The sequence below is a fragment of the Sturnira hondurensis genome, unplaced genomic scaffold (genome assembly GCF_014824575.4).
Source record: "Sturnira hondurensis isolate 20B ecotype Veracruz unplaced genomic scaffold, ASM1482457v3 Scaffold0021143, whole genome shotgun sequence".
Lineage (NCBI taxonomy): Eukaryota > Metazoa > Chordata > Mammalia > Chiroptera > Phyllostomidae > Sturnira > Sturnira hondurensis.
In genome coordinates, this window is record NW_028093774.1 from 23,652,759 (window position 1) to 23,675,819 (window position 23,061).

General features: G+C 48.8%; 1 protein-coding gene across 3 annotated transcripts in view; it reads left to right on the plus strand.

The window, feature by feature from the left end:
* Window positions 1-22,818, plus strand: part of MAP3K9 (mitogen-activated protein kinase kinase kinase 9) — a 69,127-nt gene extending 46,309 nt beyond the window's left edge. For 2 of the 3 annotated variants that reach the window (XM_037031260.1, XM_037031259.1), the window contains exons 4-11: window positions 4,534-4,682; window positions 5,849-6,024; window positions 9,881-10,121; window positions 11,985-12,107; window positions 13,418-13,571; window positions 17,243-17,355; window positions 18,295-19,098; window positions 20,491-22,818. In XM_037031260.1, the coding sequence (XP_036887155.1) occupies window positions 4,534-4,682; window positions 5,849-6,024; window positions 9,881-10,121; window positions 11,985-12,107; window positions 13,418-13,571; window positions 17,243-17,355; window positions 18,295-19,098; window positions 20,491-20,975 (2,245 nt within the window). In that variant the 3' untranslated portion in view covers window positions 20,976-22,818. Of the gene's footprint in view, window positions 1-4,533; window positions 4,683-5,848; window positions 6,025-9,880; window positions 10,122-11,984; window positions 12,108-13,417; window positions 13,572-15,811; window positions 15,881-17,242; window positions 17,356-18,294; window positions 19,099-20,490 lie in introns of all 3 variants that reach the window. The other variant, XM_037031261.1, reaches the window with a different exon arrangement.
* The last annotated feature ends 243 nt before the right edge of the window (window positions 22,819-23,061 follow it).

Genomic DNA, 23,061 nt, shown 5'->3' on the forward strand with positions numbered 1-23,061 from the left:
GCAGAATTGCCTCCGGTATCCAGGTACATTCTTATTGGGAAGGGAAAACCCAAATGCCTAATGTAGTGTCTTCTCACAGTGAGAGAAATGGGCTGTGCCCATTGTGGAAGGGAAAGGCAGGGCCTTTCAACTTTTACCCAAAGTGTCCTTGTTCCAAGATGGACGTCTAGGTCTTGCCCTTAAACTATAGGTCCTGAAAGCAGGCTTGAGGGGCCTCGGGTGAGAGGCATCTGATGATGTTGTTCTACTGTCTGAAGGGAGCAGGTTAGAGGTAAACTTCAATCAACAGAACTTTGGATGAGATGTCTTAGAATTTGTCATGTGGTCTGCTCTGCCAGTTGGTCTCTAGGTTAGAATTATTCCAGGACTTAAGCTTCCTGACTCAGATTGGCTGATGAATGTGGTTTGAAAATATAATTCACCCTGTTCTGTTTTAGCTTTTTGGCCTTCCATGCTGCAGTATGTGTCTTTCCAGGACACAGTCTATTGAACCCAGTAAATGGGCCTTTTGTCCCTCCCTCTGCAAGCCTACTCATCCAAGGGGCTCCAAAGAATCTTGCATCTTTACCAGAAGAAAACCTGTGTCTGTTGCTGTTCATGCAGGGCACATACACTGGTAACAGTGTTTACCGCCTGCAAATGCCTACAGGCCCAGCTCTGTGCTGAGGGCCGTACGTGTTTGATCCATTTGCCTGTTATGTGGGGGATAAAATGCAGACTTTTTTTGATCATTATAAATTTTTAAAATTACAGTGGTAAAACATGTTCACGATAGAAAAGAATTAGAAAATGTAGATAAACGAATAAAAATCACCCACTTCTAAAGATAACCTATATTGATATTTTGGTGTGCTTATTCCTATTCACATGCTCATCCACCCATCCTTTAAAATGGGATCTGTTTATTAAGATACTTTTTGAATATAATATCCCATGAGCATATTAATAAATATTTATTGTCGGAAATATTAATATATGCGTTACTCATATGTGTTAGTAAATATGTCATCACTATGAAAGAGGTCTAGTTAACCACAAGAAGAATCATAGGTTACTTTACTTTATAGTTTAGTGTTTTCACATATGGTAAGTTCAGTTGTCTTTGCCAGAGATAAACAGTGTGGTTCCTGAATGTGGGGTCACAGCTGATTACTAAGTGCAAGAGCCCATTCAAGGGGCACCACTCCTTTCAAAGCATGGACCCCTGAGTTGACAGTTATCTCTAACAAACAGGTTATTTCTAATTTAGAGATAACACAGGTTTGTAAGAAAACAGTCCTCGTCCAGTTCAGGTGTACACTTTTTGTGTCTCTGATACATTTCTTCTTCAAGTTGGAAAAAATAAAACATCCCTCCCCCACCTTTGACCAAACCAAACAGTGGAAAGGGTCACTGTACCTCTGGAGGTGGCTAATTAGTGACACCCGGGTGAATTCCATGAACGCTTGGGGTTAGGCTTGAGGACTGTTGGGAAATCGCTGGCACGGGGGTGGGAGCTGCCAGTTCTCTGTGGGGGAGGGGCTCTGTGGCAGTGTTTGAGCTGGTACTTCCAGGCTGCTTGTAAATGGTCGAGAAAGGCCCTCTTGACCTTTTCTCGGTCCCAGGAGAGCAACAAAGTTGGCTAAGCCTGAGGTGGAACTGAGGGCTTCTGCCCACTTCCTCCTGGGGCTCAGACCCAAGTAGTGTGTGTTTCTCCAGTTTCCTTCTCAGACTCTGTCTCTGTGAAAGGAATACCAAGACTGCGTTTGTATTGCCTGCCTTCTGTTACAGAATTGACCCAGGACACTGGCAGAAGAAAACCTTCACTGGTTTAGTTCCCAGAAGGCTGGTGTCCTTCAAAAAGGCTTCCTCTAGGCACTGGGCTCTCCCAGATCCCACCAGACACTTTCTCATTTCAGGTCTTTGCCAAGGGGAGACACAGTGGTTGCGAGCCATAGACGGTCCCTTCTGGGAGAGGGGAAGTTGTTACATATTCTTTGCAACTCTCCGTGAGGTGTAGGGATGGTTGGTTGTCTTTGTTGTACTGACGAGGAAACTGAAGTTTGGACGTGAACTTGCTTTCCCAAGGTCACACAGCTGGTAAGTGGTAAAGCAGGCATTTGGCTCAAGTCTGTCTCAGTCTTTCTTGAGCAGCAGTTCTCTTATTTCACTTAGTTGTAGAGCCCTTCAAGCAGAATGGAATGCCAAAGAGCAAAGAAGCAAGCCAGGAATGAGCAGAGCTGCCCTTGTGGAAGCTGGGAGGGGTGGGTGCCTGGCTCCTTCCTTTCCCAGGTGGCCTGAGGCATCTCTGTAGGTCACCTGGGGCTCCAGGTGGAAACTGTCACTGAAAACGTCTTTCTGCGAGACTTGGGTTTTTATGGAAGTCCCTCTAACCTAGGAATCTAATCAGCAGTGCTGAGACTTCTTAGAGGTCACTTGGTAGAAGCTTCCCAGCGTGACCACTGTGTGGGTGAGTCACAATAAAGGTTTGGCAGGAAGTATACTAGTGCCATTCTTGGTGGTATGTGGGCTTACTCTGGGGCACCCAGTGCGCCCTGCAGGACCATCTCACCACGTACTCCCACACCCATCCGCCAGCTCCCTCACTGTGTGAGAGCCCGGGCAAGGCCCTGGGAATGCAGGTTGAAAACTACAATCCCAGCCCTCTAGGGGCCTGAAGGCTGGTGAACAATCAACTGCAATGCGTGTCAACCCAAACGAAGTCTGAGTAACAGCTGGGGGTGTTAGGGAAGGCTTCCTAGAGTATTCAGTTGTTTCCATCAACCTTACTCTAAAATCTGACTCCTTGTCTAGACAGGGCAAGACGAGACTTGCAACTGCCTACTAGGCTTTTGTTCTGTCAAGGAACGTAAAGAAAACAGTAGTATTTGAAGGGGGTCACTGAGGTAAAGCCATTGTCCAAGGAGACTGGCCAGGGCACACTGAGGGTCCATCTATAAGGATGTCCGTGTCCGGTGCATTGGTTGGCACATGGCTGCTCTTTGGAGCAATGCCAGACCGCTCAGGCTTCTTTAAAGGCGAGTTCATGACCTTGTACATGCCAGTCCCTGTCTCTGGAACACTGACTCTTCCCTCACTCAGCAGTCAAGGTTTAGCAGTCTCCTGCCCAGGCCTCTTCTGGTTTGGGTGACCTCCCCCCCCCCTTAATGCTCTCATAGTATCTCTGCTGTGACTCATTCTCTGTATTCTAATGGATGTTTTTTCTATTCCTCTCACTAATCTCTTCATGGATTAGATCTCTGTCTTCCATCCTATATCCTAGTACCTGGCATTGAGCTTGATGCCTAATAAATATTTAGTAGATGTTTAAAATAAATGAATAAATGGTGGTGCATTTGAGTCAAATCTTGAAAGACTATTAGACTGTTAGAGGGAAAGATGGAGAAATGGTAGAAGGGCATTCTAGAGAGAAAGAATTGAAAGTCGGTCCAGGGTCTGGATGAATTACTTCACGTACACCCTTAAAACTGAGCTGCTAAGCCTATCTAAAACTCACTTTGCTCATCTGCAAAATGGGGATGAAACATCTTGCAGGTTTGTGGTTGGGATTCAGGATGATGTTTGTAAATGGCATAGCACCATGCACATGCAAGTTACCACGATACAATAGACACTGTGTTTATTTATTTTTAATTAATATGACTTCTTGTTGGTTGTAAACTATTGATGAGTAGTCAAATTTCTGAGGTTTGTGTTGAAATATAAGGAGAGCCACAGTTCTAACTGTTCATGGCCTGGCTTTTTCTTGTCTGACTTATTCCTGGAAGGATTGAAGGCTCCATAATTTTGTCTGGTTCTGATTGTGAATTTGTTAAATAATTATTCCATTAAGCTTTGTGACTCCCAGGACCTGTGAGGAGAAATTCTGTACGTGGATTTGCAGTGGCAGAGGGGACTCTGAAGGCTCACAGCTGACTATCGGCACTGTCCCCTGGCACAGGCCACCCTGGTGAAGCTGTCCCCTTTGAATTAGACAGAGGTGTCGATAGAGGACTCACTGATGGGGGCAAGAATCTATTCAACCTAGTGGGCAGTAAAGAAATTTTTCACAGGAAAAAAAAATTTGTGTGTTTGGAGTGTTCAGCACTCTGCTTTTCTAAAGCTAAAAATATATATATTTGAGACTAAAGCTGAAGTTTTTTTAAAACAGAAAAATGTATTTGGGGCAGGCTCCCTCTTCTCCCAGTTCATTACATTAACAATAACAAAGACAAACTAGCCGTGGGCCTTAAGCACTGATTTAAACACCAGAGCAGCTCCCTTAATTTCATGATGGTCTTGAGAGGCTACTAGTGTTACTGGCCCTTTACAGGTGAGGAACTTGAGGAACAGACTTTGAAACAAAGTGTGCCTGACTCCAGAGGGTTTGCTTTCAGCCGGCAGGCCGTGTGGTCTCCCTTTCATAATACATTAGTGTGTCTATCCTGTTAGTCTCCCTACCTGCTGGAGAGAATGTGGGATGCCCCCCTGAGCTATTTCGGAGAAGTTGCCTCTGTGGGGATTACGGGGCTCCTGTCTTCTTCCTCTCCTTAGCTATGGGGTGCTGCTTTGGGAGCTACTGACCGGTGAGGTGCCCTTCCGAGGAATCGATGGCTTAGCAGTCGCTTATGGAGTGGCCATGAACAAGCTCGCCCTTCCCATCCCTTCTACATGCCCAGAACCTTTTGCCAAACTCATGGAAGGTAAGTGATCCCTGGCCGGAACAAAGCTGGAGGCAGTTCACCTTCCCAGCAGCGCTCGATCGATTCTGGCCAGGTCTGCAGGCTCAGTCACTGAAAGAGGAGATGAAGGATCAGTCACTCAGGGAGGAATGCTGTAGGCAGTTGGAAGGGCTGCTCCAGGACGACGTCAGCACCCTGACACATTGATGTCTTAGATGTCATGTCCCTTCTGCCCATCCCCAGTGACTGTCGATCTCGACTTAGTAACTAGAGCCTGCTGTCCAGTACTAAAGCGGCTTTCGACCAGTGTGCTGCAAGAATTTTTAAGACATGCAATACCTGCTATTTAGTCAGGGGCACTGACCTCCTTTCCCTTAAATTGTCAGATAAAACAATGACAACAGCCAACACAACAAGGGCCGTCCAGTGTGAATGAGTCAAAATTATACCTATTTATTTTGTCAGATAGGCAAAAAAAAAATATGTGTTGGTGTGCCACAGAATTTTAGTAATTAGTTTATGTGTGCCATGAGATGAAAAAGGTTGAGAATCACTGTAGTATTTTATTATATTATTCCTTAATACAAATTAAGGGCATATAGCAGTTTTTGCTTCAGGACCTCGGGTGGCTTACACATAGAAATAAAGAGCACTCGAGAAGAAAGGAGCTCTAAGAGACATGTAGTCAAATCCTCTACTTTTGCAAGTGAGAAATCCTAAGCTGAGAGAGGCAAAGTGGACAGGATAGGTAACGGAAGTCCATTAGTTAGGGCTGAGCTCAGAGTAGAAAGGATTCACTTTTCCCAACCCCCACTCCAGTGCTTGGGGCATGAATCCCAAGGTGCAGTTACCCATTGTGAGGACTGGAATCATGGGTAACTTGCTAAATTGTGGTAGTGAACTTCACGCAAGGGAACTCTGGACTTGCTTTTCTTGTGCTAAATCCACAGTAACTGTTGGATGGGTGCAGAGGGGCTGCGTTTTCTTTGCAGATTTACTCTTAATGATCATGATGTTGAGCACCTTGCTTTACTTTCTAGGTCCGTTCGTGGACCTAAATCCCAGTCTCTGTTTCCTGAAGGGGAAAATGAGAGATAGTTTTCTGTGAAATGCCCTCACACAGTATCCTAATCTTAAGTTTGCCTCTGCCCATTTATGCTTTTTGTCTGCTCACGTGTTCCATGAAGATTGCTGGAATCCTGACCCCCATTCACGACCATCCTTCACAAATATCCTGGACCAGCTAACTACCATAGAAGAGTCTGGTTTCTTTGAAATGCCCAAGGACTCCTTCCACTGCCTGCAGGATGACTGGAAACATGAGATTCAGGAGATGTTTGACCAACTCAGGGCCAAAGAAAAGGTAAGAAAAAAAGACGAAGGCATGCACTGAATCAGTGGACCTTCTCTGCTGGGACCTCTGGACTGACCCTGGGACGGCCACCTTCCTGCTTGGTTTGTGCTAACAGGGCGGTTCTTTCCCTCCTGGCTCTGCGTGGAAGGAACTCCCCAGGCCTCAGGTGTGACCTGAAGTGGTGTAGAATTTCTCTTTCTTTTTGGGATGTGGCAGGGATAAGTAGGGGAGTCATTGGTCAAAGCTCTCCTTGAGCACGGCGTCTTCATTGTCCAAACTGGAAGGACAGTACCACTGGGCAAGTGCCAGCGTGGTGTCTCACCTCCCCAGCTGAAAATATGAAAGGGTTCTAGAAAGGTTTCTTGGTTTTGCAGTAGACTTCTAGAGGTTAACCTGATACAGGGACGGACACTCCAATGTTGAAAACATTTGTCAGAACATCTTGCCAGTGTCTTTGGGTATCAGAATCAGAAATAGCGTGTGGGCTAAAAATACCATGGGTTTGAAAATGTTTGGCATTTTTCATGTTTTTATGAAAAGGGCCAAAAGCCCAAACCAACTGGGGAGTTCCGAGACGTAGCCAAGTCGAGATCCATCTGCTTGTTTTGGTGGTCATTCCTTAAAGGGCCCCTCTCTGTGCCCTCGGCGCAGTGAGCGTCCACACAGGTGCAGCCAATCAAAGCTGCTGCACTGCAGAGACAGGACTGAATCCAAGGGCTGCGGCAAGAGGTAGGAGGGATGCCTATACATAGATTTGGCTAACTTCTTTTCCCCTTTCCACTCCCCACCATGGGAATTCAGGAAGCAATATGATAATAATAGTAACTAAAATTATACATGTCTTCGTGACTTCCCAGTTCTTTCACTTGAAAGGTCTGATGAGACCTTTTCATGTGTCTTATCCAGGAGTCTTATGGCTTCTGCCACCAATGTGCAGGGCAGGTGTGGTCTTTTTTACCTGAGCTGAGGGTCAGTGACTTGTCTAGTAAGTAGGGGAACAGAATCTTCAACCTGGGTCTTCTGATTCCAGAACCATCCTCTTTCCAGTGTCGTTGTTGTTTCCCTAAATGAATAACTTAAACATAATTTCTGGAGCTGATTTAAAAAGATGGAAGTCATGCCCTGGCTGGTGTAGCTCAGTAGATTGAGCGCGGGCCTGCAAACCAAAGGAGGGTGGTTCGATTCCCAGTCAGGGCACATGCCTGGGTTGCAGGCCAGTTCCCAGCAGGGGATGCATGAGAAGCAACTATACATTGATATTTCTCTCCCTCTCTCCTTCCCTTCCCCTCTAAAAGATAGATAAATAAAATCTTAAAAAAAAAAGAAAGAAGTCTTTATTCAACGTAGCAGTCTTAAACTTGGTACTGTTTGACAAGTTAACAAACCTTCTGCAGGGAAATGGAGTGAGCTTCTGACAAACGCTTAGGGATCCGGGGGAGAGAGGGTCGACCTGCACTGGCCAGTGAGCAGGATGACTAAAGCAGGCTGTTCTTAGTACAAATGCTATTCGAAACAGAAGAACCACAGAGTTGCTGGGTTTTTTTGGATTGTGTAATCACTGACTGTTGGTTATTTCTTCTGATTGATGAAATTATAAGGGTACCAGCCAGTAAGAAAAATGAAAGTTGGATTTTGTCAATAAGTAGTTACTAGGAAAAGTCAAACCCATTCTCCTAAGAGCTAACATTTGTAGAGCATGTTCTATGTGCCATGGTCTGTTATAAGTCATTTATATGAATTCTGACATAATCTTATGTAATAAGATAATGATTATCTTATGTGATACAACCCTGAGATGTGGGCGCTCGTAGCTCTGTATCACTGATGAGGCCCATACTAAATGCCCAAGGCCACAATTCAGGCAGCCTTTGCAGGAGTTCTTGCTCTTAACCACCATGCTGTGGTGCCTCTCAGTAGAAGGCTCATAGTTGGGCAAGCGAGGACCAGACGAATAGTGAGTTTTCTCTCTGGAGGGATTCCTCTTACATTATTGTAGGTGGGAGATGTGAGTTGCATACTGTGAAGTTGGTCCCTAAACAGGTGTTTCACAAGAAGGGCATTTACCATGTGTGAGGGTCTTCCCGGTAGGTGCTGCCATAGGCGAGTACTCTGTAAATGTCCTGGTTTCTTATGTGATTCAAGCTACTCTTCAGGTCGGCTCAACCTACTGCTCCTAGGTTCTGTGACCACGGACTGGTCTCTGGACTGGGCTTTGAGTTCCCTTGGAAAGAAAAGGGCTTGGACTCAAACCACCCCTTTCACGGGAGCACGCAGGAGAACGGACTTAGGAAGGCCGACACTGTCTTCAACTGTTCAGTTTTCCCATTTAGCAGCAAAATCAACCAATCAGGAATAACTTCTCTGAATCTTCCATGTGTTTTTGTTTTCCTGATGATGAAAACAAAGTAGTGGAACAGGGAAGCCAAGGATCTGGAAGGTGTAAATGAATCTCTTTGGAGCTTAGTTCGTCAAGCTCAAAAGTTCGAGCTCATCTTATAGATACTGATGATGAATCTATGTTCCATAAAGAAGGATTGCATTTATAAAAGTGTCTTCTATCTCCTTCCCCATTCATTCATTCATTGACTTGACAGTTATTCTGCAGCTACTGAGCACTTCCCAGGTACCAGACAGTTCTCTAGGTGCTAAACTTCTTCTCATTTCTCTTCTTTCTGTGACTTTTATGGTTATTTTGATATTCTCTTGAGAATGGAGGACAAGTCAAATGAAAAGCTCCAACCTGCAGAATATTTTATTCCCATCACTGTTTTCTCTTCTGCTCTCTACCTGCTGCTCGGCTTCCCCAATCCGTGCTCACCTACTTTTTAAAATATAGTTCTAGGTTCCTTATCTACAGTATTTTGTTTAGTGCAGAATGACTTCTAGTGCAGCATGTCATTGAGAATTTTAAGTTTCATCCACAGAAGTGTTGCCCTGGCTTCTTTATTAAAGAAACTTCCCACTTTGTAGACATGATTCTTTCAGGTTATTGACACGAAAGCTTCTTCAATTTTCTCCTTTCCCTACCCGACTTCAGTCCTAGGCCTGGAGTACCCAGTGTTAACAGTTTAGGGTTCCTATTTTAAAATTTTATACACATGCTTTGCTCTGTTTTCTGTTTTCTGATGCCATAGCTCCCACCTCTTCCCAGGAGTCCATGCTGGGTTCGTTGATGACTTTACAGAGAGGGCAAAAGGGGAGACAGGGAAGAGGTTTGCGAGCAAGTGCCTGGCACAGACGTCAGGAAACGTTCTCTTCTCTCTGCTGCGTTCTCACCTCTCCCGATCTTCCCAGGGCAAACGGTTCTCCTTTAGGATAGGTTGAGAGCTCCCAGCACCTGCCTCAGTGGATTCACTCACCGAGTGAACTGCACATGCCATTTGAACAGCCACACTGGAAGTCTGTTTACTTTTACTTGAATGTTAGGGGATGTCTGGGGGAGCGATTTGTTTACAGTGGGCCCATTTTAAGCTAGATCACATTAAGTTACTTCTGGTTTAAAAATGATTTTCTTATTTGATGGAAAAATTAAAGTAGAACCAAGTCTGTAAAATTTAACTACACATTATATTTTCTACCCAAACCCCCATTTTCTTCCTGAGTCACAGGCGATTTTAATCAGTAATCAAGGAGCAACTGGGAACTATCAGTCCCAGTGTGGCCTGTGGCTACTCGAGCTGTAACCTCAGTGTGGCTGTTCAGAGCCTTCCTTTCCCACCAACCAGGGGGCCAGGGGCTCATTTACCAGCTAACTAGCGTGCAGCCGTCTCCGTGGGGGACTTGATGTGTGGGCACTGTGGGAGCCTCTCCAGGCTGGACCTCGCCCCTGGCCCCGGGGCCCTGACCGACGGTCCTGCCCCCGCAGGAGCTCCGCACCTGGGAGGAGGAGCTGACGCGGGCCGCACTGCAGCAGAAGACGCAGGAAGAGCTGCTGCGGCGCCGGGAGCAGGAGCTGGCCGAGCGGGAGATCGACATCCTGGAACGGGAGCTCAACATCATCATCCACCAGCTGTGCCAGGAGAAGCCCCGGGTGAAGAAACGAAAGGGAAAGTTCCGGAAGAGCCGGCTGAAGCTCAAGGATGGAAACCGCATCAGCCTCCCTTCCGGTGAGTGCCCGGGGGCTGCTGGGAGGTGGGAGCCAGGCAGGGGCTGGCGTGGCGGGGTGCTGGGAGCCAGGGGCTGAGCTTGGAGAAAAGGGACCTTGAGATTCAATGGGGAGCCAGCTTGGGAAGCGCCATTCTATTCAGTGGAAAGACTGGCCTGGTGGAAGCTACCCTACTCCAGGGGAATTTTTGAGACTACGCATAGAATAGGAAGGGAGGGCAAACTGGTGACGGACCTGACAGGCAAGCATGGGCCAGGCTGCTAGAAGCATGGTCCCTGGCTAGACACGCCGGGAGAAGGAAGCCAGTGATTGGGGGCAACACAGACTCCGGATTATGTACGTGTGAAGCAAAAGAACGCTTGTCTCTGCAAAATAACTCATCTCAAGAAGGATTAATGTATAAGAATTTGATTTACACATACCTTTTCAGAAACACATCAGCTGAATACAAGTACATTTGTGGTAGGCACACCCTTGGGAAAATGCAAAAAAAAATAAAACTGTGAATTAGAATCTTGTGGGGTACAGTGTACCCATGAAAGGAGATGGGTGCTCAAGTGTGTATGTAGATTAAAGTCCTTAAGGCCCCAGGAAGCAAGCTTAATAGAAGTTAAGGAACCAGCCCTAGCCAGGTAGCTCAGTTGGTTAGAGCATCATCCCCATACACCAAGGTTGCAAGTTTGATCCCTGGTCAGGGCACATACAAAAATCAGCCAGTGAGAGATTAAGTCAGTGGATGCAACAAATCGATGTTTCTCTCACTCTCCTTTTCTCTCTCTCTCTCTCAAAACAATTTTTAAAAATTAAAAAATGGCTTAAGTACAGACAAGGGAATTCATTTAGTGGAAGTCAGTGAATGTGTTCAGGGGACCCGTTTACTGGTGTCCTTGTCGTACTTTTTTTTCTTTTCAGGAAACAGAGTCTCTAAACACTTCTTGAGCATCCAGCATGTGGCAGCTACTGCTGCATGCCGGCTTTAATAATAGCCCCCATCCTTCGGGAGATCACTGTCTAGGGCACAGGTGGCAAACACAAGGCCCTCAGGCTGGATCCGGCCCTCCACCTTGTTTTATCTGACCTGGTACCTTGCTTCTGCCTGGCTGCAATGCTAAGCTCCTTGCCCCCAGTTAAGGAGTAATTGCATTGATACAGTCCTAAAATTATGTTGGTCCCTTTGAAGTCAACCTCAGGGCTGATGTGGCCCCCGGTGAAAATGAGTTTGACATCCCTGGTCTGGGGAGGAACTTAGGTGCCAACATGCAGCTGTGCTTACTGTACCTGTGTGACAGGTGAGGAGAATGACTCGCCGGCACTTAGAGCCGTAGGCTGTGCCCTGCCTGAGCCGCACTGCAGCTGCTCTGGACGCCTCAGAATGCGGCCCACTGGCCCCGTGCCCTCACTTCCCTAGGTTCCCACCAAGCATTAGTCCCTACGACCTACAAAGCCGCCTGTACTTGGTGAGAATCATTTATCTGGGCCCCCTGAGAAGAGGTGGCGTGCACTAATAGATTATATGAAGAGAAGGATTTAAAGTCAGGTTTCCTAGAATAATCAACTACTCTCATGATCTAAAAAAGACTGTTCTAAATATGTAATTGCTATACCTGTATGCATTTATGAAAACTGCCTAATGACTTTCACTCAGATAAGGAATTGCCCTTCTCCTTGTATGTTCATTTGCCTCTTGCCATCTTTTGGGGAAAGGAGATGATTCCAAAAGAGACCATTTCCTGGTTGAACAAGGAGTTTCTCAGGAAACGAGGGCCTGTCCCTCCAGCCTGCCAGCAAGTGTCAGTTTTCTCGGAGGAATGTGATTGTGAGAAAATTCTAGTGCAAATGCACATGTTTGTCTTCCCCCAAACAGATTTCCAGCACAAGTTCACAGTCCAGGCCTCCCCGACCATGGATAAAAGGAAGAGCCTCATCAGCAGTCGCTCCAGTCCTCCTGCAAGCCCCACCATCATCCCTCGCCTTCGAGCCATCCAGTGTGAGACTGTCTCCCAGATTAGTTGGGGCCAGAACACACCAGGGGCACCTGTCCCCTACTCTGTCCAGCCACCGACTGGTCCAGGCTTGCGCCATCCATAACTTCTGCCACCTCTCCTGGACAATGTGTATTACATGCACATATGTACGCAAACCTTAGCCCCCCTCCATGCCTCCCTTCATTAGCTTTACTGCTGCCTCCTCTACCTCCTGCTCTTAGGCAGAAACCAGCAAAGGGGTCTGTAGGTACTGTGGGTCTAAAGCAATTTAAAAACTGGTGTATGATGTAGATACAGTTTGGTACCGTAGCCTGGACACCTCTCGTGCTCTGCCGTATCCGGGGCACTGTTGTGTTTCTTTTGTTCATGCTTCCCAGGGAAGGGTGTTTTCAAAGTGTGGGTTCTAAGGAAACTTGCCAAGTATTTTACGATGAATCAGATCTGGACCAATTTTACTTTTACAGAGGTATTTACTAAAAGAACTTGTACATACACAACACATACATGCACATATGTGTGTGTGCCTTTATCAATGAGTTAGTTTTTTCATCAAAAAAGTCCTGGACTTTTGGCTTTCCTTGAAAAATCAAATCAAATCAAATCAGCGGATTCCCCTGTGCGGGTGGCCGTAGTTGGGTGGAACTCGTGGCATGTATGCTCTGTATTTTGCCTGTTCCTTCAGTTCTTTAGTTTGGGGTGGCTGACTCACTTCACTCACTTAATGTATAAGCCAGGTCTCTGCAGCATTTGGGTTTCAGCCCATGCTCTGAAGTACCAGCTTTGGGAGAACGTTCTTCCCCTCTCATCTATTATGTTCCTCTAGGCCTGTTCCTTCCCCTGCCCTCCTACTCCTGACTTCCCTTCTCCGCAGTCTCGAAACCCTCATTTTCTTCCTTTCCAACACTTTTCTTACCAAATTGCTACACTTCCACATCTTCCTTACTCTTATCTTTTTATTCTACCACCCACCCCACAATCCAGTTCCACCCAATGAAACAGATTCTTTAAATCAGATCTGTTGGGCGCTCTGAGCTCTGGCTGGCCCAAGCTCCAGCTTTGTATCAGATTTATGAGAAGCTAGGAAATGTTTCCATGTCTGGTACTTGGAGAATATGCTAAATGATTGGTGGCCGAGAGCTCCATTACTTTGCTGGGAGGCTCCACTCAAGCACAGAGTTTTTGAAGAAGCCTAACTTCTTCCCAGGAGCTCCAGAGGGGGTGTGTGTGTGTGTGTGTGTCTGGTTGGGTAGAGGCTAGTTTGGGAGGGCAGGGTGGGGCCAGACAGATCCCATCTAACCTTTGTTCTTCGCAGTGACACCAGGTGAAAGCAGCAAAACCTGGGGCCGGAGCTCAGTCATCCCAAAGGAGGAAGGGGAGGAAGAGGAGAAAAGGGCTTCCAAGAAGAAGGGCCGGACGTGGGGACCAGGCACACTTGGTCAGAAGGAGCTTGGCTCAGGAGACGAAGGGTAAGAGCCGGGTGATGGGGAGTTCTCATTTAAAGACAGGACACCCTTTTAAAACTATGATGCGAAATACCTTGTTCTCTGTTGTATTTCACTTCTTTCTGAGAAATTATAAGTTTCTTGTTCTTTACAACCCAGTTTGCCAATCTTCTTTCCCCTGGAACCTTTTAGGACAGGGGTTGGCAAGCTTTATCCATAAAGAGCCAGATAACAAACATTTTTGGTTTTGTGAGCCCACGCACCTTCACTGTAGCCATGCAGAAGCAGCCTCAGACCATGGATGAGATGCAAGAGAAAAACAGGTATTGGGCAGAATCTAGCCCAGTGAGTTGACCGACCCCTGGAGGTGTCCTCCTCAGAGTAGCAAGTACCCTAAGCATGAACTGGATGTATGGTGTTCGACCTGAGTATTGTATTTATATCCGGCTCTCCTCCTTAAAACATCTGCTCCGAGGAAATAGGAGGAGGAGTGGATTATGGGTCTCTCTTGACTGGAAGCTCATACCCAAGCTGGGGCAGGCAGAATAATCCAGCCCTTGTTAGAACTCCAGGACCACTGGATTATTCTAGGCCCCACCCTTGGCCACACTGACAGGTGTGAGCACCGCCCTGGGCAAAGCACAGAGCACATCTTGGTGCCTTAGGTGTGCTTGTGTTCTCTCTGTGGCCTTGTATCCCCCGCCAGTGTCTGACCCTCAGAGGCCAGTTACTGTTGTACAGTAGTGAAGAGCTTGGATGCTGACCCTGGCCTGCCTGGGTTCGAATCCTGGCTCCCAGGATCCCTGGCTCTCGAATCCTGGTCGTGCCAGCTGTGGGACTTTATGTTTTCTTATAAATGGGGATTATATCCATACCCATCTCATGGAGTTGGAGGAATAAATAAGTTCATCTTTGTGAAGTGCCAGAGAAGATTAGCTGGCTCATAGTAAGCATTTGCTATGCTTCTTCCTTCCAAATAGTGTAAATATTTGCTTTGCTTCTTCCGTGCTTCTAATGCAATTCAGTTTCATACCTGAAGAACAAACATAATAATTTATACTTCTTACTCTTGGTTTTAGAATCTAGAACCATGTGGGCTTTTTTTTTACTTTTCCTTGTGTGAATATAAGCAGCATTCAGCTTCTTTCTAGTGGCTTTCTGAAGAGCTTCTAAGTTGAATGTTAGGTTTATAGATGCCTTGAACCTGTCATTGGCCTTGGCATTCCTCTGAACACTAAAATTTCATGTCCAAATTCTGTTCCCCTATGTCAGATGTGAGCCAAAGGTGAGAATAACTGTTTGCTCCCTAAAGAACTGACTGTTCGAAGCCAGGCTTTGGAACTCACTAGAGACGTTGGGGTAGAAAATTTAGATAGGTGGGGCAAACTACCTGCGCCGTGTAAGGATCCAGGGATTGAGCGCTCTAGGGAGGGCAGGGTGCTCTGCTGCGCTAAGTTCTGCAGGAGCCCTAGGCTACTGTAGCGGTGAGCCGGGGCCCAGAAGGAGCTCAGTCACCCTGAATCCATGATGTTTCTGACATTAGTGTGATTGCAGATGAGACTTAGCAGGTTGGCTACGGATCCCCATAGTTTCTGCGGTTCAGCCTCACATAAAGGGTTGTTTTTTTTTGTCTTGCTAATACATTTAAGTTTATTTTGCATTATAAAGTTATGAACTTTGGGATTTTCTTCCTCCTTACATAGATTTGCCCTCAAAACGCTTGAATCTGTTCAAAATATGTGAATGATTCTCAATTTCCTCTTGAAGAAATAAAATATATTCCACCGAGTCTCGAGTGAAAGACCTCTTTAATGTCAGAAGTTTTTGAGAGCTTCTATAGGACAATATTTCTAAATTTACTGCCTATTGGCTAAATAAAATATGTAATGACATAAAGCTCTGTTGAATTTAGTAAGGTTAGGTGGATTTGGCTCTTCATACTTTAAAAAATATTGTCCACATTTGTAGGAAACATGTACTTGTCTGCAGATAGCTCGGGTATCTGTGAGTTCAAAGGCTCCTGGAACTACTCTGTGGCTGCTCAGGGACTTGTGTCCCAGGGACTGGGAGGCCCTGCCTGGGCTGTGGCATCTCTAGCAGGGCCATCTGGTAATGATCCCTTCACCGCGTGAGCTTTGCTGACTGGGCAAGGGGAGGGTGGCTGGTCACGTGGTTCCAGTCCAGCCTTGAGGGGTCTCATGCGGGAGAGGCTGAGCTGGATGCCCCCGCTGCTGCCCAATGTCGATCCTTTTTATTCGTTGAAGATCCCCTCAGAGACGTGAGAAAGCTAATGGTTTAAGTACCCCATCAGAATCTCCACATTTCCACTTGGGGTGAGTCGAATTTCCACCCTTTCAGATGTATTGCCAGTACTCCCCCTCCCATGTCGTTGTTCTCACAGCACACCCGGTAGAATCAAGCCTCGTTATTGCCAGGCTCTGCTAACCTTTTTTTTTTTTTTTTAGCAGTACCATCGTGCACCTTGGGAAAATTCCTGTGTTGGTCTGACTTTACCTTGCTCTTCACTTCTCTGGCCCCTCCTGTTGTTGGGGTGCCCTTAGTTTTAGGGAGATAGTGCTGGGCTTTTTATCCTTTGGTCTGTAGGGCTGGCTCTGACTTTGCTAATCTGGATTTCCTTGGATCCAGAGCTGGGGGCTGTGTTATGAGATTACCAGTTAGAAGTCCCAGGCTTAGGGATTTAGCAGCATGCTTATCTCTCTGGCGGTGTATTGTGGTTTACACCACTGGAGTTTGGAATGTACTTTAATTCGGTGGTATTTGTGATAGCACTTGAAACAGAGATCTGAAGTCAAGGAAAAAGTTGGCCCTTCTCTGTCCCTCAAGATAGCCCTGGAAGAGTGTACTTTAGGTGAATGGCTCTCTCCAGCCCTAAAATGAGAGCCACCTCTGGTTATAATCCTGGTATTTTTAAGGCAGTCATATCATAGATTCCTGTCCTTCCTTTCATTCTCAAGAGAAAAGACCAGTGCTTTTGGGCCCCTGATTTCCTCAGTTTATAAGGGGGTTAGTGGCGTCCAAGACTGTGTCCAGGTGTTTCCAGCTTGCTAGTGTGGCTGATTACAGGGATTTGAAAGTGAGCTCCTGTCCTTTTGCCCTCCAGCCCTAGACAAACCAAGGGGTCAAATGTAGCCTTACCGGCTCCCCACATAGGTCTGTCCCAAAGTGCACTGGGTGGGTGCAGCTTTGTTCGCTGAGTTTTGTTTTTGAAAGTTGCCTAAGCATGCCATAAGCTTGGAAGGAGAAATCAAGAAATGATGTGAGTGGAGTGACCCGGTGCATCTCTGCTGGCTTGTCCGCCCGGTGCTTGGCTTGCATTGCAAGTTTCTGCATTGCAGTGTTTCTAATGTCACCAGTGTGCTGCATTTGGTGCAAGACCCCGGCAGGTGCCGGGTGCTCTTGCTCCTTCCGTCCTCTTTCCAGCCCCCCCGTCAGATCCTGGCACAGCCCCAGGCAGCATGCGGGGAGGGGGGGGGTCCTGCCACTGCTTCTGTCTCTCTGCAGCATGTGCACTTTTGTTAATGAAGCAGGTGGGCTCAGTAAGGTTTGTTGCCTGTACCCCAGGCTCTTGGGCTTGGATGTAATTAAGGTAGACACATTTCCACAGACCCCTAAAACTGAGGGTGGAGTAAGGGAAGTAGCCAATATTAACAGTTTCCTCGTTTTCCCTTATTTAGCCTCAAGTCCCTGGTAGATGGGTACAAACAGTGGTCATCCAGTGCCCCCAACCTGGGAAAGGGCCCAAGAAGTAGCCCAGCCCTGCCGGGGTTCACCAGCCTTATGGAGATGGGTAAGCATTGCCCTTGTCCTGACTCTGTCCCCGTTCTCTCAGAAAGTTGTTGGCCAAGCTTCTAGGACTATTTAAAGCCCTCATGTAACTTCATGGGGGTCATCTCCTCTTTTACGCAGATTTCTGCCCCCACCTTATTTCCTTTTAGTCTGTCCCATTTCATTGAATCTTCCCAAAGCACTACTGTTGCCATGAAGCCTGCCCTTGACTTTCTATCCCAAGGGGCCAGTTATAGTCTCCTTAGGGCAGTGCAAGAGTGTGAGGCCTTGAATTAGGCATTTCCCTTCTCTGGGTCTGTTTCCTGGAATTGTAGTGGGGAGTCCATAAAACAAGAGATGCTGGTAGAAGATGCCACAGTCTTCCTCTTAAGGAAACTTTGTAACGTTGCCCCTGATTACCGAATGGGTAAGGTCTTCTCCAGTCTCGCTCTTGGATAGTCCTCTTATTTCTCTACATTTCCAAGGTCGTAGTAGGTCAGTCTATGGAGTAAATTGGCCTTCACTCCTGTAGGGGATTCCAGTCCTTTGCAGGAGTCCAGTCCTAAGACAAATGTCTAGGCTATCATTCTCCAAGTCCAAGGTCCCTTGCAATGCCAAGGTACAGAAAAACCAGGGATATTTCTGTTTTATCCAATGCTCTAAAAAACTCACTGTGCTTCTTGTGTCGAGGGTCCCTGTGAGAGAAGGAGCAAGTCAGCGGTCCCCTCTCTGCAAATAGGGAAGCAGGCTCTGGAATGCAGAGCGATTTCTCGTTGGTCACAGTTGAGTGTTGGAGGGTAAAGTGTTGGTTCAGTGCCCAGGCCTTTGTCCCACCAATCAGACTTAGTGTACCTGACACTGTTGTGCCAGGAGGCCTGGGTGTGGGAGGAAGGACCGGAATCTTTTTCTTGCTGCTACATTCCCCTTTTCTATTTCCTGCCTACCCATCTCATCCTCACAGAGGATGAAGACAGCGAAGGCCCAGGGAGTGGGGAGAATCGCCCACAGCACTCGCCCAACCAGTCCTACCTCTGTATCCCATTCCCTCGTGGGGAAGACGGGGATGGCCCTTCCAGTGACGGAGCCCACGAGGAGCCCACCCCGGTCAACTCAGCCACCAGTACCCCTCAGCTGACGCCGACCAACAGCCTCAAGCGGGGCAGCACCCACCACCGCCGCTGTGAGGTGGCTCTGCTTGGCTGTGGGGCTGTTCTCGCAGCCACAGGCCTAGGGTTTGACCTGCTGGAAGCTGGCAAGTGCCAGCTGCCTCTCCCAGAGGAGCCTGAGCCACCGGCCCGGGAGGAGAAGAAGAGGCGTGAAGGTCTTTTTCAGAGGGCCAGCCGTCCTCGTCGGAGCACCAGCCCCCCATCCCGGAAGCTCTTCAAGAAGGAAGAGCCCATGCTGTTGCTCGGAGACCCCTCCGCCTCCCTCACACTGCTGTCTCTCTCTTCCATCTCCGAGTGCAACTCCACCCGCTCCCTCCTGCGTTCGGACAGCGACGAGATCGTGGTCTACGAGATGCCTGTCAGCCCAGTGGAGGCCCCGCCCCTGACCCCCCGCACCCACAACCCCTTGGTCAACGTCCGAGTGGAGCGCTTCAAACGAGACCCTAACCAATCCCTGACTCCCACCCATGTCACCCTTACGGCCCCCACGCAGCCCAGCGGTCACCGGCGGACTCCTTCTGATGGGGCCCTCAAGCCAGTGGCCCTGGTAGCCAGCAAAAGCCCTTCTAGCAACGGGCTGAGCCCCAGCCCGGGAGCAGGTGAGTCCTGCCCTCCTCCTCTGTTCTCCTTCCTGCCTCCGTGCCTCCCCCAGGAGGAGAGACGCTGGGGTGAGCTCCATTCCCCCTCTGACTCAGCTGATCAAAACAGGCTGATCTGGGGTGGAGGAAGTGGCCAATTTCTGTCTGTGCCCTGTGTCAGGGGGCCTTTCCTGAGGAGCAGAAGAGGACTGGCAGGTGTTAGGAAGGATCAGAGCCAGGACTCCTGTGGACGTTCGGGCCCTGGGTCTTGGAACACGCGGTGCCGTGCTTCTGCAGTGCCCCAGGCGCATAGAGCCAGTCAGGGTACAGGAAGGGCAGGGGTCTAGCTCTGCTTGTTCCCGGCAGAGGAGACTGAGGTGACTGGAAGGAATCCTGCCCTGAACCTAGGAGGGGTATTTTGTGCCACGTAGCTGTGCTCTTTCCTGTCATTATAGCATTAGCACGGGCACGCCCATAAGACAAGCTTCCGCCCATGCCTCATGCCCTTCATCACTCACCCCTTACTCACGGCTGACTGTTCGGAAGCGGAGGTATGTCCTGGTAAATTGCTGTGCTTGTACAAAGGCCTGCCATCTCCATGGGACACCTGGGACACCTGGGCGTGCATACACCCATCCTAGGTTTTTTCCATCACTGTCCCTTCCTCCCCAGGAGACCTGGGTCCGACTCTCATCTAGTAGGAGGGGCTGGCCATAACCTTCCAGCAAGATTTGCCTGTGAATGAGCATGGTGTCTGACCATTCAGCTGTCCCTCCCCCTTTAGATTTTTTTTTTTGTTGGTAAACACAAATATGTGACCTCTTTAAAGATAGAGAACTCTGTACCACTCATCTATTTTAAATTTCTGACACCTAGCTCTGTTCCCATCCCATGTTTATTAAAGGGATGAGATGTGAATGAACAGACATTTTCTTAAGTGATGGGGCAGTGAAGAGTTTTGGAAAAGGGCCAGATAGTAAATATTTCAGGCTTTGTGGGTCATATGGTTTCAGGTGTCACTGCTCCGCGCTGCTGCTGCTGCTGCTGCTGCAGTGGGAAAGAAGGCAGTGGGTGTGGCCGTGGGCCACTAAACTGTATTCACAAACACAGGTGGCTGGCCTACGAGTTGTAGTTTGCCAACATCTGCGTTGAGTAATTTGATTACAGACATAACTCGCATATGTCCCATTATCATTATCAGACATGGTGACCATGACCTTCTAGTTCACTACTGTGTGATATCTCCAGTGCTTCCCAACACACTACAGGGCACACAGTAGATGCTCGTGGAATACTTGTTGTTCATGTTATCCTGAGTGGGCAGGGCTGTGGCAGGGCAGGGATGGAGGAGCGTGTACCTGGCCCGGAAACAAGCTGCCCTCATCTGATGCCTCTCTCTGTCTTTTTGACCAGGAATGTTGAAAACCCCCAGCCCAAGCCGAGACCCCGGTGAATTCCCCCGTCTCCCTGACCCCAATGTCGTCTTTCCCCCAACCCCGAGGCGCTGGAACACACAGCAGAACTCGACCTTGGAGAGACCCAAGACCCTGGAGTTTCTGCCTCGGCCCCGGCCCTCTGCCAACCGGCAGCGGTTGGACCCTTGGTGGTTTGTGTCCCCCAGCCACGCCCACAGCACCTCCCCGGCTAACAGCTCCAGCACAGAGACCCCCAGCAACCTGGACTCCTGCCTGGCCAGCAGCAGCAGCACTGTGGAGGAGCGGCCTGGACTGCCAGCCTTGCTCCCATTCCAAGCAGGGCCGCTGCCCCCTGCCGAGCGGACGCTCCTGGACCTGGACGCAGAGGGCCAGAGTCAGGACAGCACTGTGCCACTGTGTCGAGCTGAACTGAACACACACAGGCCTGCCTCTTATGAGATCCAGCAAGAATTCTGGTCTTAGCGTGAAAAGCGTCAGGGGTGGGCTGTGGGGGAGCAGGAAGAGATAGGGGAGCTGGCTGGCACAGCCCTTTCTCAGAGTTGGACCCCCTGGGATCCAGTCCTACTTCTTGCACTGAAAATGCACTTTGAAGATGGAAGGGATGGAGGCAGGGCCACTTCAGAGGGTCTCGGGCCCTGCAGACCCGTGTCCACTAGAGGAGCTGTGTCCCTCAGCTCTGGCTGTGTAGGGGAGGGAGGGGTGCATGCACATCCCCCGTCCTCCACAGCCTTCCTCGCCTTTAGGGTGACCCTGCAGCGTCACTCAGCCAAATCTGTCTGCTGCTCCCTCCCCTCAGCCTCCTGTGTATGTCCAGAGCCAGTCCCGGGGTCCCTCAGTTAGCCCCGAGTGCAGCCTTCCCAAGCCCACCAGTACTGAATGTTCTGTGATTGATTTCGTTCTGCCACGTTCTTCCCCCGCACCCATAAGTCAGAGCCTTGTTCGATGCGAGATAGGAGCTTTTCTGTGTCCTAAGCCCTTACATGCCAGCTGGAAGACTGCAGGCGAGGTGCCCCAGCGTGCGCCGTGGGAGTTGGTGGACCCCGTACGACCTGCCTGCGCTTCCTGGCCTCCCAGCTTATTTATTGGAGCCTACCAGTGAGTGGTAGGGGGAGCTGCCTCAGCAAGAACTGGTGGGAGGGGCGGGAGTTACGGAAAATACAGTTGAGTTGCAGTCAAGAAGGTAACAGAGTCTGTCTGTCCTTGTTCCCTTTGGAAAAACTCAAAGGAGGAAAGAAACCAGCACCTGTTGATGGCACGCATCTCCCACCTGGGGCCCAGACGTGGTCAGACCAGTTCTGATACAAATAGACGCTCGTCCCATGATTAAGTTTCTTGGGATGCCAGAGACAAAGTTCCTCTCTCTGTCCCTTTTGTTGTCTGATCTTCAGGTATTCTTTCCTCCCCTCGATCTGTTCTCCAGTCCCTGGAAATAGTGGACTTCGGGTTATGTAATTGGTTGGTAGACATCTCTGTCAGGGTTGGGGGTCCTGGACCCTGGGATTGGAACTGGGTGGGGGTGTTCCTCAGCCAGGCCCTCCGTGCTGTAATCCCTTGAAATAAAACGGAGCCGTAAGTAGTACCTTCCGTAAATGGATGTACTGAGGCGATGATGTCTGTAAGGGGCTTCATGAGCCACCAACATACTGTAACCTTCAAGTCCCAGCCTGGGGCCTGACCACGGCCTCTGGTCTTTGTGCCCAGGTAGCCCCTAATGCTGGGCTCTGGGCCACGAGCTGGGTAGAAAGGACAAGAGTGGCCAACCCTGAGCTTTCTGGAATTTGTTTCTTTGACTTGAATGTTGAGCTGCTTCTGGAGCTTTCTCACGCATGTCTTGACTATTCTGCCCACTCTGAGACCTCCTGTGTCAAGTGTAAACAGTTGCCTTTGTGGGGAGACAACTACTTGATTGAGACTAGAGTCCTCAGGTCCTGCTCCTCCTGCCTCAAGTCTAAATGTTGCTCCGCCGTTTTCTCGTGGAATGTTCCTCGGGAGATACTGGAGGCCAACCTGCTCTCGCTGCCTGAGTGCCAGGATGGGGAGAGCAGGGAGCTGGTCCCAGTGGTAGATCTGGTCACTGCTCTCTCTCTCTGTGACTGGTAGACATCCTGCCTTGGGAATTGTAAGGGGTGACCTTGGTTTTCAAATCGTTCCTTGTTTTATGAGTCCAACTGGCACTTTGGTTCAGGGCCCACCTGGTCTTCGGTGGAGAGTCGCTATTGGTCTTGTGTCCCAGGGTCTGCTGTTGCATCTCACCCCTCTCCTTCTGTTTGTTCAGTGAAGCCCACATGTAAGAAAGACATCATTTGGGCCCCAGTTCCCCACTCCTCAGATCAGAGGGATAACATGTGAATCCAGCCAGCAGTTCAGCCGGCCAAGTGATCCTTCTTCGTTCTTGGTGGGGAGAGGGACACAGGCGGTCTGTTCTGCGGCCGTCCCCTGCACTGTCCATCACCCCAGTCGCTAAGCCACTAACACATCTGTAAACCATTAAATGGCCCTCTGTGGGGTACAGCTTACAGCTGGATCCGAACCATGCTGGCTCTGGGCA